Source organism: Cyrtonyx montezumae, unplaced genomic scaffold (assembly GCF_038088225.1).
Source record: "Cyrtonyx montezumae isolate F1298 unplaced genomic scaffold, pur_monq_1.0 scaffold_20, whole genome shotgun sequence".
Lineage (NCBI taxonomy): Eukaryota > Metazoa > Chordata > Aves > Galliformes > Odontophoridae > Cyrtonyx > Cyrtonyx montezumae.
The window spans coordinates 2317615-2332474 of record NW_027071937.1 but is presented as its reverse complement, the minus strand read 5'-3'; the positions used below and the strand labels follow the sequence as shown (position 1 = coordinate 2332474).

The following is a 14860-nucleotide window of genomic DNA, read 5'->3' as shown; positions in this document are numbered from 1 at the left end:
AGGCTTAAAAGTTCTGCCTTCCAAATAGATCACTCATGTCTATGGACCATTTCTGTTTCTGCAGCTGTGTGGCAGTTCCAAAGGCAGTTATTCCTCCGTGCCAAAGCTGGACCATGCCGAGCAAACACGGGCAGGATACCAGGCTGCAGGAGACAGCACAGCTGGCAGGTGTGCAGCGAGGCACTCCAGTGGTGCCATCGTATCCCTTGGCATGCATGGAAATATTGTATGTGTGCATTCTTATGCTCATTCGAAGTGTCTTAATTAACAACTCCTGGGGATATATTTGTGAGAAAGGATATTTGCAAAGGCAAAACTTCCAGTATTGAATAAAATGAAGAAGTATGTTAGCTTGAAGAAGGTTCACTCTACTCGAAGGATTTCTCAAGGAAAGCTAGGGATTGACATTTTCTCTTTAATTGCAACAAGGAAAAATTTCCCTTCCTCTCCTGCCTTCAGTAACAAAGAGATGCATTTGCTGAAACCATTTCCATTGAATGTGGAGAGAGATCACAGCCTGGTGGATTCCAAACCTGTGGGACAAAAGAAATCTCAGGGAGGAAGGATTTCATGTGGCTCAGCCCTTCATGAAGGTGAGCTCTGAGTTCAAGGATTTGGTGGTACTGAGTAAACAACAATGTTTTCTAGCATGGCTTAAGAAATACCATAGAATTCAAGAGTTGGAACCATTAATCACAAATTCAATTGGTTTCCCAGCTGATTCTGAAAAGGGAAGCAGCTGGAGAGGTCCCAGTGCCTTTTTGGTGATTGTATTGGTGATGTGGTCCCCAGCAGTGTAAGATGGGGTGGTTTCCCAATACCTGGAATTCAGGAATGGATGCTAACTCATGCACTGTGTGAGGCAGCGGAGTGGAAGCATACAGCTCTGATCTTCATTTGTGGTGCCCAAATGATCACGCTTAGAAACAAGATACAGCACTCCATTTTTCTCTCTCTTAGATATTCCACTTAGAATAACTTGAAATCTTGCTCTCCTCAGGATCTCTGCCAGCAGAGGACAGGGAGCCATTGCACAGCCACCAAGCCCTGAACCTGCAGTCACCTCCAGTAGAGCTGCCCCACGGGGAGCCCTGCACAGTGGATAGCTCCGGGGAGAGCAGTGACAAGGCCAGCCAGGTAACACCAGCTTAAACCCGTTGGGTTTGGGTCTTGTTTTGTTTTATTTTCAGTCCCCATGTGAAACTCGCCACCCATGTGGCACTTCTTCAGTAATCGTGGTGTTCTGCTCTGTCCCCAGTGGAGCGATGTTGGCCAACACTATGGACACTCCAGCTCCTTCTGCCACTTCAGCCTGGCCATGGTGGAGCAGTGCTTGAGAGGAGAGGAGCTGCGTGCTCGACACCAAACTGCCCTCCTCGAGCTGCGCAGGAGAGCTCTTCGGGATAAAGCCAGAGCAGAGCTGGCCTGGCTGGGCCACCAGAGGCGGTGAGGGAAGCTGGGCACCATGCCATCCCCGAGGGATGGGTCCTGTGTTGTGATGTAGGGGTGCAGTTCCCTGCTCTGTCAGAATGCTTCCTCCTCTGGAGGAAAGAGAGTAAATATAAAAACCCTTTCCTATGGAGTGAGCAGAGGTGAAGAAGCAGGAGGGGACCTGCTCAGTTTTATTCTCTTTGGAGCACAGCAGCAGCAACAACTGCAGCCTCCCTTGGGGTGTGATGTCAGATGTCCCCAGTGCTGCCCAGGCTGAGGCACTGCCATGGATGGTGTGAGCCCCTCTGGTGCAGGTGTTCCTCAGGGAGGTCTGCTCTCCTCACATGGGTCAGCCCTGCATGGTGACGTACCCTCACAGCCCAGCAGGACCTTCTGTAGAGCTTTCCATGGCTTTTGCAGCTCCACAGCTCTTTGGAGAGGAGCTTTTCTCTCGCGCATGATGGCTTCTCTTTTCTTCTTCCCCAAAACTGTTGCATTCATGGCATTAAATTAACTGCCTGTCTGTGGTTACTGTCCTCTGATTCTCAGCTGTCTGGAAATCCTGCAAGATACCGAGAGCACCTCTGCCATGGCTGAGAAGCAGCACAAAATCCTAACAGAGCTGAAACAGGAGCAGGTAATGCTGTGAGAGCAGCCAGGGCTCATTGCATCCTCCCATGCTTTATGCAACACTGGGAGGTGGTTGGAGCAAAGTTCAATATTACTTTTTTGTATTTTTAAAGGGAAAATTTGCTGGTGTTATTTCATTGTTCTGTTCTGTTGCTTCCTTGTGGTGCTTTTTTTTTATTTATTTTTTTGTTCTTAGCTCTCTCATACTGCTTTCTTTCTCTGCTTTTTCTAGGTAGAAATACAGCACCTGAAAAATATCTGCAGGGCGGCTCACCAAGAAAGGAAGCTCTTATTAAAGCAACAAAAAGAAATCTTAATGATACAGCAGTCAACAGCAAAGCTCCAGGAAGAACTGCATCATTTAACTGGGAAGAAGAAGGTTATCAAATCACTTAATGAGAGCTTTTAATTGTGCAGGTGCAGGTAGTGCTAGGCTTGGACTTGTGTGTTGGACTTGTGCTTATTTCCTTAATAAACCGATAGATTCAGTTCTAATAATGAATAAAGACAAAGATTCACATGTAGGTGGTTCCTACCTGGATCTGAACAACATCTTCAGACCATTCAATTCTCACATAAGATTGTTTCATAAACTTTTTCATAGTCCATCAGTTACTTTTGCAGTCCTGAGGAGGCTGTTAATAGAAGTCTCGGTGCTTTTTTGTTGTTTGTTTCATTTGGATGGTTAATAAAGTCAGAGTAGGCGCTGCAGCTAAAATCCAGGTGAAAATTTACACAGTCCCTTCCTTTTCAGCTTACCAGGAGCCCAGAGACTGAAGAAGTAATCAAGCCAAAGATGAGACAGATTTCTAGTTCTGTGTCAGTCTCCTCCTTAGCAGAATCTACGAGGGATCTGCCTGGGGATAAACAGAATTATGTCCAGCTAAAGAACAAACAAAGCAAGAAATATGATGGGTAAGTAAAGCCCATTCCACAGTGGTCGCTGAAGACAAAAACCAGCCCAGTGGGGAAGACAGAAGCAGTTATAGCTTAGATAATTGTGGGAGGTTTAAGTGCTCCCAAGGGGGAGTTTTATAATGATAAGTTTTGAAAACCTCAGTGGTCAAGCAGTTGACACATCAATATCCCTGCTTAACATTCTGACCGATATTGCCTCATTGATTATTTTGTGTGTCCTCTATTTGTTCAATCTACCACCTAATATCTAAGATGATAAGCTCATTGGGGCAGATTCCTGCTTATTTCAAGGTACATGAATGGTTCCAAGTAAATTGAAGTCTGGATCCCTATCTGGAGATGTATAAAGGTTATGTACCGTTTGCTACAAGCTTCAGATGTCATACACTGGTAAATGTATTCTATTTCCCTAGGATTATCTGTATTACGAACTGCTAAGCAGTATTTTGGTCTGTGGGACTGGAGCCTATCTCATTAACATTAGGAACAACTGTAGCTTTGACAGCACACCTAGGTCAGTCCATTTCCGTAGCATTAATAACCTGAATATTTTTTAATGGTGTCGTACAATGTCTAAAAATAACTCACATTTTCATGATAACTTTTAACTACAAGCTCAAAGCACTTTGCAACTATCTATTAATTAAACTTCAAAACACCCATATGAAATGAGAAGAACGGTATTGATTTAATTGGTGAAATTCACTCCTTTGTCATCCACTGGCTCTAAGGATGTGTATCACTTAACCCCTTGGAGCAGGTTTGTCCTCCGCTTGGGATTTAGCCATGGAAGGCTTTTGTATTACATGGAGCTTAATGTTACACATAGACTGAAGCTTAGAGATGTCAAATAAAATACCCACAGTCACTGTAATTCAGGAGTTCAGGCAGACTGTTCTGAGAAAGCACCCACCTCCCATTCCCCAGATGCTGTAACACCAGTACTCTTATTTGCTTTGCTCTGAGCAAGAGGTGCTGAGCAGTGCAGGTGAGGGCTCAGCAGCGTTAACGCTGCTCAGAATGGCCACTGTCCAAGTGGCTCAGCTGTGCAGATATCTAGCTTGCTTCAGAAGGAGAAGCAACTGAAGACAACTGGAAGAGCCCTCTCACTGTGTTCCCCAGACCCTGAGCAGACTGGCGAGTCAGGGCTGCGCATCTACTTACATTCCCTGCAGGGAAAGGCTTTCAAATAAATCTCGTCATGGAATTGATCTATAACTCATGGTGTTATTGATTACAAGTCACAGGAATCTTTAAAAGGTTTCTTGGCTGTGCTTTCACTTCTTATTACTGTCATGCCTCCTCATAGGAGAACAGTGAATATTAGCGTTAAGTCTGGGGCACACACGGCCCTGAGGAACTCAGTGCACCCAAAATCTGGCTGCTGTGTAACTGTGTGTAGATCCCTTTCCTACATAAGAGCACAGAGTGGTAATTATGCTATCTGCCCACCAGTGCAGGTATGTTAATATTTTATCCTAATGAGGAAGATAGTTAATAATCAGGTCCGTCAGGGAAAGGAAGGGGTTGGGAAATACTATTAAAAAAAGTAAAGTGAACTGAAGTAATCAATAAGTTCCTAACGTGCAGAAAAAGCTGCTGGTTTGGTGTTTCATCAGTGGATATGAAATACTAGAAACAAGGAATACAGAGCTTATAATTAGGAACTATTGTAAGTGGACAAGCTTTTGGTTAAGGACTGGGAATGCATCTTCCAAATTGTGATACTTATTTTCATGTCCTTAAACACATTATAATAATGAGATTTTGGTGGCTTTTTTTCTTTTGCATTTTCAGAGCTGATCATTTTTGTCTTCTTCTATTCTTGTATGACTGTATAAAGTAGAGCATTGTGAGAGGGAGAGAAAGAAAGAAAGAAAGAAGAGGCTGTTTTATAAGCATGTGCATGCAAGCACACACTACTAGAACAGCTACTGTCGTGGGCTAGCAGAAACACTTAATGCATACCTTTCCTGACTTTGCATAGACATAGTGCGATTAACTTGGGAACACAAAAGCAACTTCCAGTCATGAATTCCTTGTCTGTTTTCAGCTTTTCTACGAAGAATAAGGGAACACTGGTACAATACCAGGAACAGACAGAGGAGCCCATGAGCTTGGAGCAGCCTCCTGGTGCACAAGGTCCTGACATGTCTGGAACAGTAGCCAAGAAAGTGTGTGATGCCTCCAGTCAAACTCCAGGCGTGGTCTTTATGGCCAAAAGTGCCATAAACACAGGTACCCTATAAAAAAAAGACTTCACTAGCCAACTGTGAACGCTTAGTAATTTAATTTGACTAAGGGTAAGAGTTGAAGTCTCAGCAGTTCCCTGGAGCAGTTCTTTTAGAAGAGGACTGTAAAGCTGATTAGTCTATGGGAGAGGGCTTTTGATGCTTTTCTATTCCTTGGTTATCTCTAGTGTGGGTTTTAGTATCAGAATCTTTTCAGGATTAGCAGGAAGAAAGTGTAACAAAGGTGTAAGTGGTCTTGTTGAGGTGGTGTCTGTGCATAGAAAGAGTGCCTGTAGAAATTTCTGGAAGTGAGAATAACAGCTGCTGCTACGTAACCAGAAGATAAGTAAGGGGGTGTTTGGATGAATAAGGTCATCACACTTTTCAGCTTCTGTTTGGGTGACAAGGAGTGTATAGGACCAAAACCAAAACCGACAATGGAAACAATCCATGCAACCACAAGTTTATGATGAAAGGCTTGGGGATGCTTTGTGTACCGCATAGCTTATGCTGGGCCCAGGCAGGAAACATTCTTCAAGAAACTGGTAAATCATACTTAATGCTATTATGTCCAATCTGTTTCAAACAATTCAATCAAACTTAATTCCAGACAGAAAGAGAGACAATCTTCTCATTTATTACCTAAGAGTCTTGCTCGATATACCCAGTGCATAAATCACTACTAGCTAAGATAGTGGAGATCTCTCGAAGGTTTATTATGAGATATGATTGCACTACTTCCTCAGAACAAAATAATAACTTATTCTGATTGTGCCATCAACAATTACTTTCTTTTGAGGCACACTTAAAATAATTTAAGGGTGTTCATTTTGAAAGAACATAGATCAGTTGGAGATAAACTTTGACAGCACATTCTGGAGTTATTTTTGTTTCCAGGTTTTATCCTCAGTTCATATTTCTTGCTATCAGTACAACATATAAAAATAAAACTGGCTGTTATATATGAATCAGTTCTATAATTTATAGAGTTCTGGATATGCATAATCTCTGTATTATATTAAGCAGTGCACAAAATATTTATTGTTCTAATTAACTGTATTGTACATTTACTTCTAGATATCATAGCAAGAGAGACTATAGGTTTGTGTAACTAAGAATTAATAACAGTAGTCTTGATGTTAGGAATTTTGCACAGGCTGCATTGTTACTAGCTTCTCAAGTCTAGCATTTAGCATGTGGAAAACAAATTGAAATAAATCCTGCCTCTCAGGCAAAGGGTTTTTCATGGACTTGACTGGATCACAATTTTATCATTAGTGTTTTGACTTCATTTTCATATTTGGCATGAGACTTGTGCTGTTTCATAACCTAGGATGTGAGTGGAAAAGCTTTGATGTGAACTCTGGTAGCAAGCCTCATTCTCTTGAAGTCATGGCTACTTTGCATGGTTGAGAACCCTGCGTTTCCTTTCTGTGCTGAGTAATCTGTACATTTCAGGTGATGATACATTATTCTTAGAAGATCAAGAGAATGATTCAGTGACAGTGGAAAAAGCACCCAGGGAGCAGAGGAATGGCAGAACTTCTAGAGAAGAACAAAACTCATGTAGTCCACTTCAGGCATGTGTCAAGCTTATTTTAACTTTTTTTATTATTATCTTTTGCATGGGGACTGCTGAGTCATGGCCTGAGCCACTGATTGAGCACCTGAAGAAAAGAGCTGGTCAGCCCTGGGAGCACAGGTGAAGGCAATTCACCTGTGTGACCAGAGACCTCATTTAAGGACTGACTGCCACTGAGTAAGGTTCTCTTGTTGGGGATCCCTCCAGTTTGAGTTCTTTCCCTGTGAGCCTAGGGTCAGCATTCTTTTCCTTCCTTTTGTAGCATCTCTTCATGTGCTCTGGTCCCTTTGTATTTACATCTTTACCTAAATCTTTCAAAAGAAGAAGTTCACAGTATTGTCTGTCATGGAGATATCACACTTGTACTTTTCTTGTACATTGAGAAGCTGAAGTTCTGTTGGATTTCTGTTGTGCTTTATTGCCTTAAACCTGGAAGATTTTCAGTAACAATTTGTTGGTGTTCTTCAATTTTCTTGTGTATTTACTGGGGTTTTTGTTTTGTTTTGTTTTGTTTTTTTATTTTTGCCTCTTCAGGCTGGGACAAGCGAGAAAGATCTTTCATTTAATGACCGAAACAGAGAAGAAAGACCCTCACCAATTTCAAGTGAAGCTACAGTAATGAAAACTCCTTTAAGGAAAGAAAGCTTATTAGTGAAGCAGAGGTATGGTCTCTGTCAAGATCAAGACCTTCTCTCCTGCCTTCTGTGTCAAATGTTGCCTTGTTTGGGTTTGATGCTCATAGTTTGTTCTGTAGTGGAAAGGGAGGTAAACCATAATGGTATTAACCTGGGAGTTTTTTCTTATATAACTTGTTTTTAAAGTAGATATCTCAAAAAAGAATTTGATGTAATATATGCCACGTTCCACAAATGCTGTTTCTTTGAACAATAGTTCTTTTTGAGTCAGCTGAATGGATGTTGAAGCAAAAAAAAAAGTGTCTACAGAATGCTTTGTTCTAGACAGAAAGCATCCGAAGTAACAGTTGAAATCAAAATGTTGCATTTAGCATTATGCTGTGTACAGGTAGCAAGTAAACTCAAAGAAACAATGTTCCACAGCAACATTTCTGAATGTCACTTTATAACTGGACTGAAACTGAAATTATGATGTTGTATTTCAGGGTTAGCCCAGATTCTGAAAGAAAATCACAAATCATGCAGGTAGATGAAAAAGCACCTTCTGAAGTCCCTTTTTCAGAAGGTAAGTGCATTTTCCCCATAGGGCTTCTGTAGTTGTTTAAGACAATCTTACTTCTTCCTGAAGTTTGTCCATAGAGAATAATGGTCTACTTCTTGTATGGGGCAGTGAAGTTCTTCTTTGGGCTAAAATAAGAGATCTTAATGGAAACTTTGCATTCAACTCTTCTGATCAGCTACCTTAGAAGCTATTGGATTTGCTTGTTTGCTACAGTACTGTTTTCTTCATCTTTATTTGATAAGTCTGATTTATATCTTTTTATACAAAATGTCATTAAAATAACCCTCAGGTTGGCAGTGAATTTAATGCTGCTGATTCCTTGAATGCAATTTACTGCTGAGGATTAAATGGATTAGAATCCTGTTACCTATCAGCAACCTCTTCTATAAAATGTTTTTCTGAAATTGTTTTTAGATGTTTCATGTGAAGTGGAAGCGTCTGCCCCTTCTGAGATCCGTCAGGTGGATGGCAGTCAGTGTTTGAAGCCTTTGGTTCATAACTCTCAAGAAACTTCCAATGAAGGACTACATTGGAAAGCATTTTCTGAAGGATTAGCTTCTGCTGGGTCGTTGTCCAAGTCAAACAACTCCTCTCTAAGCTCTAGAAGTGCGAGTTCTGGCTGTTCTCTTCCAGATTTTCAGAAAGTGTCTGCAGTTCGGATTGATGTTTCAGAATGCTCTATTTTGGACTTTGAATTAGAGGTGCAAAATGGAGAGGACACCGATGTCAGTATCCCAGAAGAATTAGTTTATGATGCTTTTCCAAACATCCCAAAAGAGGCACCAACGGCAATAAATTCTGGGAGGAAAACACTACGTAGTGACAAACATAATGAACCTGGAGTGCTCAAGGCTGACAGCAGCACAGAGATTTCATCACACCCTCTGAACTCCCAGAAATGCACTGGAGAGGCTACAGCTCATGGGTGCACTGATCATTTGCTTTCTTTCCTTCCAGCAGACAAAGCAAATACCTCCAAAGCAGTACCATTGGATTCCTCTCAGTTTGGTAAAGCCACCAAGGGGGTGGATAAGCCACACTTGGAAGCCTCAGGAAACTCAAAAAATGCACCTGCCAGCTCTCTGTGCAGTGATATTTACCTACTTCAGATCAATGAACATCACAATTCTAATTCTATAAGTAACAATCAGGAAAGGAACGGTGGTATTAATGGTTTATTAGGAGATCAAGGTCCTCCACTGACGTATTCTTTGGATCCTCTAAATTTGTCTAACCAATTCAGTAGCACTGTCTCTTTTCCATCTGATAAAGATACTGCAAGTGATAAATTAGTAGCATGCCTATCAGCTAGAAATGCAACAGTGCAAAAGAATCATGCACAGCTTTTGAATGAGGAGATCGTATCTGGAGGCCTTGATGAGGCTGTATCTCTGCCCTTGTCCACACAAGGAATTTCTGAGGAAGTCCATACAGAAACCAGCTCCTCTGAGTCTTTGCAGAGGTTGGCCCCAGGAACTTGTAACAGCTCAGCAAATGACAGGCAAGCAACAAAGGAACTGGGGAGTAGACAGTTTTCTTCCATTTCCTCAAAGAAGCAACTGTTTCAATCTGAGAACTGCTCTTTCAGAAGTGGAGATAATAGAGTTTTTATTAGTGATGAGGGCCTCCCTCCAGCTGATGAGGATACCTTGTCAGAAATACTGTCTCCTGTTGATGAAGTGTTGTCCTATGGAAGTGCTGACTTGCCATCCTCTAATAAAAAGGATTTGTCATTTCCAAGAGATCTTCCTCCTCCCCCTTTGGGTGTAGATACAATGACAAATGATGATTCTAGCTTCAGTATGGATGATTTCCCATCTCCACCAGAACAAATAACAGTCTCAGGGACTGGAGAGTGTATGAATGAAGATATATCACTGAAAATGGATGTATTGCCTCCTTTATCTGATAACATTGTGACTGAAGAATATCCCATATTCAATCAAGAGCCATTTGATATCTCTTCATCTCAGGAAGGTAACCTCTCAGAACAATATGTAGTTGAAGGTATTTCCTGTGCGAAGGAGCACTTGTCAGAATACCAGGAAGGAGAAAGTGAGACATCTTTACAGTCTTTGGAGCTTCTGCCTGTGTCAAATCCTATTTCTTCTAGTCAGGCCAGTAAAAATCCTGATTCTGTGATGGAAGGAGACAAAACATACATAACGCTGCCTGTAGCTGAGGATGACAGTGATGACCCACTATCATTGTTTGAAATTGGGGACAGAGTATTAGTGAGGCAGATCCAACCTGGAACCTTAATGTTCAAAGGCCGGACTTGTTTTGGTAGCGGTCACTGGGCTGGCGTTGCGCTGGACAAAGCTGCAGGTGATCATGCTGGAACCTACAAAGGGGTGAAGTATTTTGAGTGTGCACAGCACTGTGGTGTCTTTGTCAGACCTGATGAGATTTCACATATCTTGAAGGCTGACAAAAATGGTTCCAGTTTCACTCGGGATGAAGACTCAGACTCCTATGATGATGAATCGTTCAAAAGAGACTGCAAATACCCTGAAGTTGGTGAGCAGGGTGCAGGGGTAACAGAGCAGAAAGCTGAAGATACAACAAGTGCAGGAGGATCAGAAGTGTCAGAGAAGCAGCCTAGGTTATGTGTTGCTTTGTGGTCTGGAAAAGGTCAAAAGCTTCTACATTCTGACCACTGTAAATGTGGTGAATATCATCATCAGCACAATTTAAAGTGCTTGGGCTTGATTAAAGAAAAAGCAGACCTGGTACAATTAAAACAAGGGATGCTTGTGGATGCGCCTCCAAAGGAAAATAAGGCTAGCCATGCAGATGGGATAAGCATGAGCAAAAATGTTCATTGCTTGCTGGAGGATCAGAAAAGAAATAAATTCACTGATGTCACAGCTGAGCTCAGTAAAAAACTTCTATTTGATGCATTAACTGCATTCTCTGAAACAGCGCAACACAAATATGAAAGTGCCTTTGAAAAAGATGTGATGAATTGTATCAAAGGCCTAAAACAAGAAGACAATCAGAAACAATTTCTTATCAAAGAAAATCTAGTTGTGAGCTTAACTGAGCAATCAGCAAAGGTTCCTGACTTCTTACTGCATGATTTCAGTGTGCTTAGCATTCACGGTTGTCACACAGTAGCAGAAAGAGTTGTGGCTAAATTTGTAGATGATGCAGTTAAAGAATATAAGAAGATTAAAAGAAAGCAAGGGGTAAAACTGGACAAGACGTTTCCTTCATCTTCAGAGACTTCTCCAACTACTTTGCCTGTAAGTAGAGTCAGAAAAGTTTGTCACCTTAAGTGTTGGACCTGAAATTAGGCCCGCACAAACATTTCTGTTGCCTGGTTGTTTTTCATCAAAAATGAAATCGTGCCAACATACAAAACTGAAGTGCTAAACCATTGCTCATTTAAGGAACTTTGCAGCTGGTGGTTGACACGTGCACTACTCACTCATTTCTCCTTCAGCCTGCTGGGGAGCCTGGAAGCCCAGGGGAGATGGCACTTTTGATGCCTGATGCTTCCATTTTTCAGCCTGTTTATTTTTCACTTGTTAAGCAGTTCATCAGGAAGCACTATAAAAGAAAGTCTTGGTTTGAGGAGTGGGCAGGAGAAGCAGTCCCAGTGCAGAACAATAATGTGCAAAAAAACAAAACAGAACAAAAACTTTCAGGGAATTCTAATACGTGAATTTAACTCTGAATTCTACCAAATAAAATTTATATATTTTTTTTTTCTCTGACACATCAGTGAGCCTTCATTTGAGCATGTGTGTAAGAGTACATGATTCCTAAGTTCAAAGCGTAGCCCTAAATCAGTTGCCAGTAATTTCAGTGCCTCTAAAGACCGTGGAAAAAGTACGGGGTATGTCACATTGGTTTTCTTTTTCTCCCTACTGAAGTTCCTTATAAGAGTCCTTGATGCTGGTGTTTTTGGAAGCTCTAAAGATTTTGATCAGCCTAATTCTGAGGAACATACTCTGGAAAGACAAACGCAGAAGCAGTACCTGTACAGGTTGGATCACTGGCACTCAGCTCCTTGGAAGAGAACTGTAGAAGTTCCCCTTGTGGTACCGCACTATACTTCATATGTTAAGAATTTATCTGCACATGCTGTGGAAGAATTGTGGACTCTGGAAAACATCCATTCAAATTTCACAAGAACTGGTGTGCCAAAGAACGTTGAGCGTAATGAATTCCCAGGGAGTGATTTGGAAACAGAGAGCAAGAGGATGTATAATCAGGTATCTCTTAAAGTTACTGTTTTTTTTCTCCAGTGTTCAGTAGGCTGAACTATATTAGCTAGTACCTGCTATTATTCTTGCTGCTAATACTGAATATAGTGAAGGAACGCTGGAAAAGCTATTGCAAAACATATTGCTTCTGTTAATAAACTAAATATAATCCTTCCATGATAGGCATCCTTGCTGTGAAACAAACCTTTTGCTCGAGCTCTTCTGCTGTAAGACCCCGAATGAGTTCTGGGTCTGATTGAAAAATCCAACTTCTTGGAAAGCTGCAGTCTGCAGTCCGAGTGCTCCTCCTCTGAAGTCCTGCTCCGATGAGTTTAGGCAGATCTTCATGTTTCTTGGCATTCTGGAGTTACTGAATTTCATGCTCCTCTGTCTGCACGAGAGATTGATGGGTCCTATCAGGGCCTCATGTATAAGCCATCTGTATTTAGTGAATGATCACACATTACTGTCTGAGACCCGTTGTGGCACAGGCTTATGTACTCGTTAGGTAATGATCATCACAGCAGCTGTAAGAAAATCAGTGGTGTAAGGGATCACAGATTTTGCACTGAGATGCAATACAGCAGCTTGATATCTTTTGTCAAACACTAAGAAAACTTTGTGAGGAGTATCATTTGGTGCTCAGTTTGGTGCTGTGTTTTTGATGTTACAGGTTATATTTGATTTGACTCATGAGCTTCTGCACACGGAATATCAAGCAACTGCAAATCCAAATACATTTCCATGGTTGAAAGAAAATTTGAGATCTTGCTGTTCTAGGTGTCATTACAGAAGAACAGATGTCAATGAGGTTAAGGTAAATTCTGGACGTGTAAACTGTGCAACAAAGAGAGTAAAGAGAGCAGACATTTCAGTGACATAATGGTAAAGTTTGGAGTGTTATAGCAGTGCAGCTGAGGTGATTAGAGAAGAAAACAGCATTACTCTGAAATATCTCAATAAATAGACTGTGCTAATTAGCCAGTCCAAATATTCCAGGTGCATAGAGCTCTTAAGAGGAATTACAGTCAGACTTCTAAATTTGCACCATCTTGGGCGCAACTTCTGAAGCGATCTTGCATTGAAAATGTGCTGTTTGGTGAGTTTCAATCAGCTGCTTCTGAATCAGTCCCCTGAAATCTAGGGCATTTCTGGATTTGTTGCTGGATCTCCACATTGGCCCTTTCCACTCATTTCCAACAATTCATGGTGATAGATCTCCCATGAGAACAACTATTTCCATTCTTTTTTTATTATTTTTTAGACATTTGTTCAGGGTGAAATTATTAAAATAATGAACCTGGAAAGGAATGACTTAGAAAGGAAAAGAAGATTCCTCAATATGACCAAGTATGGAAACTGTGAGAGAGACAGAGTGGATCTCATTCTGGTAAGCAGACCTCTCAACAAAGACTCGTTTGCTTTCTCTAGGCTGAAATCAGAAATATTCATGTTGTTTCATCATGCTTACTTAATGTAATTTCAGACCTGACATAGGACCTAGGCATTCTTCTTAATACACCTGCAATAGTCATGCAGTATTTACATTTCTTATGACTGTTTTAAAGTGGATGTTGCATATGTAAAACTGTTGCAGTAGGCACAGCACCTTGCTCTTGAAGTAAAGCATTCATATCCGTGTTACATTTTAGATTCAGGAACTCCACAAAGAAGAATCTCAGTGGACTTCCTACAGTGATGATGAATTAACTGTGAAAATGAGCATGACTGAAGAAATCTTCAATAGCTTGATCCTTGATACAGTCAGAGTCCTCAACAACATTTATTTGAGGAAAGCCAGCGATTAGAAGTCTGCCTTAATGGTGGGGTTTTAACCCCTGCTTTTTAAGGCAGGAGATGTGCAATTAAGAATTTTAATTCTGAGCTTTACCCAATGCAAGTGTGGCCTTTCATTTTTTTATGTGCATCCTACCTAAAACATTAAGTGCTGAGCTTTGAGAATGCTCATTAAGTTCAATACTCTCCTCAGGGTGATGTTACATGTAATCCAAGTGGTGAAAATTTAATTCTTCTGTTTTTTGATCAAGAAAGCACTTTATTCACCCATGCATTTTAAGAGCTCCTTATGTGTTGAAGCTTGTATAGGAGTCTATGATTATACAGACAGGGTTCAAAAGCACTTTATGTGTAAATGATCTTATTCTTCATTATCACATTCTGGTTGTGAATGATGATGGATGGATCACATTTTATGAAAAATGTTCAGAAAATCAATGCCGTCTGTCTTTAGAAAATCAAGGTGCAGCCGGGATTAAATCTTACAGAAAGTAAATTGTTGCTGAGCTCTGTCTCTTGGAATAAACTCTTCTAATTGGAATAAGTCTAAAACTTTTCCTGGTGGGCACAGCTCCATTACAGAGGTGACTGTGCCACAACTTTTTACGCCCTGTGAATGTTTATAGTGGAAATCACTTTTTTTACAGTCTATTTTGAAATGCACTGTTTCTATTTTCAAGTACTGATGGTTTAACTATTTTCACACTGAATCATTTTCTGAATAAACAAAATAAATCCTATGTATCTCGTTTTTTATTTTTACTGGCATTCTACTTCATTTTAGATTATGTTGTGTGCACTGCTTCTACTATGAGTGAGTGCAAGTAGTTTTGTTGTTTTGCAAAGGTGCACTAAAAAGC

The 14860-nt window shown here is 40.9% G+C and overlaps 2 protein-coding genes across 2 annotated transcripts; both read left to right on the top strand.

The window, feature by feature from the left end:
- Positions 1-587: 587 nt before the first annotated feature.
- On the top strand, positions 588-7358 carry LOC136049148 (centrosome-associated protein 350-like). Its single transcript, XM_065737188.1, has 9 exons — positions 588-627; positions 1001-1137; positions 1259-1446; positions 1981-2068; positions 2294-2440; positions 2816-2976; positions 5033-5217; positions 6669-6776; positions 7327-7358. The coding sequence occupies exons 1-9, from the start codon at positions 588-590 to the stop codon at positions 7356-7358; spliced, it is 1086 nt and encodes a 361-aa protein (XP_065593260.1).
- Positions 7339-14111, top strand: LOC136049194 (centrosome-associated protein 350-like). The gene is made up of 7 exons (XM_065737258.1): positions 7339-7454; positions 7913-7992; positions 8404-11237; positions 11871-12212; positions 12877-13020; positions 13468-13593; positions 13856-14111. Exons 1-7 carry the CDS (start codon positions 7411-7413, stop codon positions 14009-14011), a joined length of 3726 nt encoding a protein of 1241 aa, XP_065593330.1. The 5' UTR covers positions 7339-7410; the 3' UTR covers positions 14012-14111.
- The last annotated feature ends 749 nt before the right edge of the window (positions 14112-14860 follow it).

Excerpts from the sequence above, each read along its gene's own strand:
- LOC136049148 (XM_065737188.1), top strand. The coding sequence starts at position 588 with ATGAAGGTGAGCTCTGAGTTCAAGGATTTGGTGGTACTGA. Across the intron at positions 1,138-1,258 it reads GCAGTGACAAGGCCAGCCAG|TGGAGCGATGTTGGCCAACA; the intron begins GTAACACCAGCT and ends CTCTGTCCCCAG. Across the intron at positions 2,069-2,293 it reads CAGAGCTGAAACAGGAGCAG|GTAGAAATACAGCACCTGAA; the intron begins GTAATGCTGTGA and ends TGCTTTTTCTAG.
- LOC136049194 (XM_065737258.1), top strand. The coding sequence starts at position 7,411 with ATGAAAACTCCTTTAAGGAAAGAAAGCTTATTAGTGAAGCAGAG. Across the intron at positions 7,455-7,912 it reads AGCTTATTAGTGAAGCAGAG|GGTTAGCCCAGATTCTGAAA; the intron begins GTATGGTCTCTG and ends GTTGTATTTCAG. Across the intron at positions 12,213-12,876 it reads GCAAGAGGATGTATAATCAG|GTTATATTTGATTTGACTCA; the intron begins GTATCTCTTAAA and ends TTGATGTTACAG.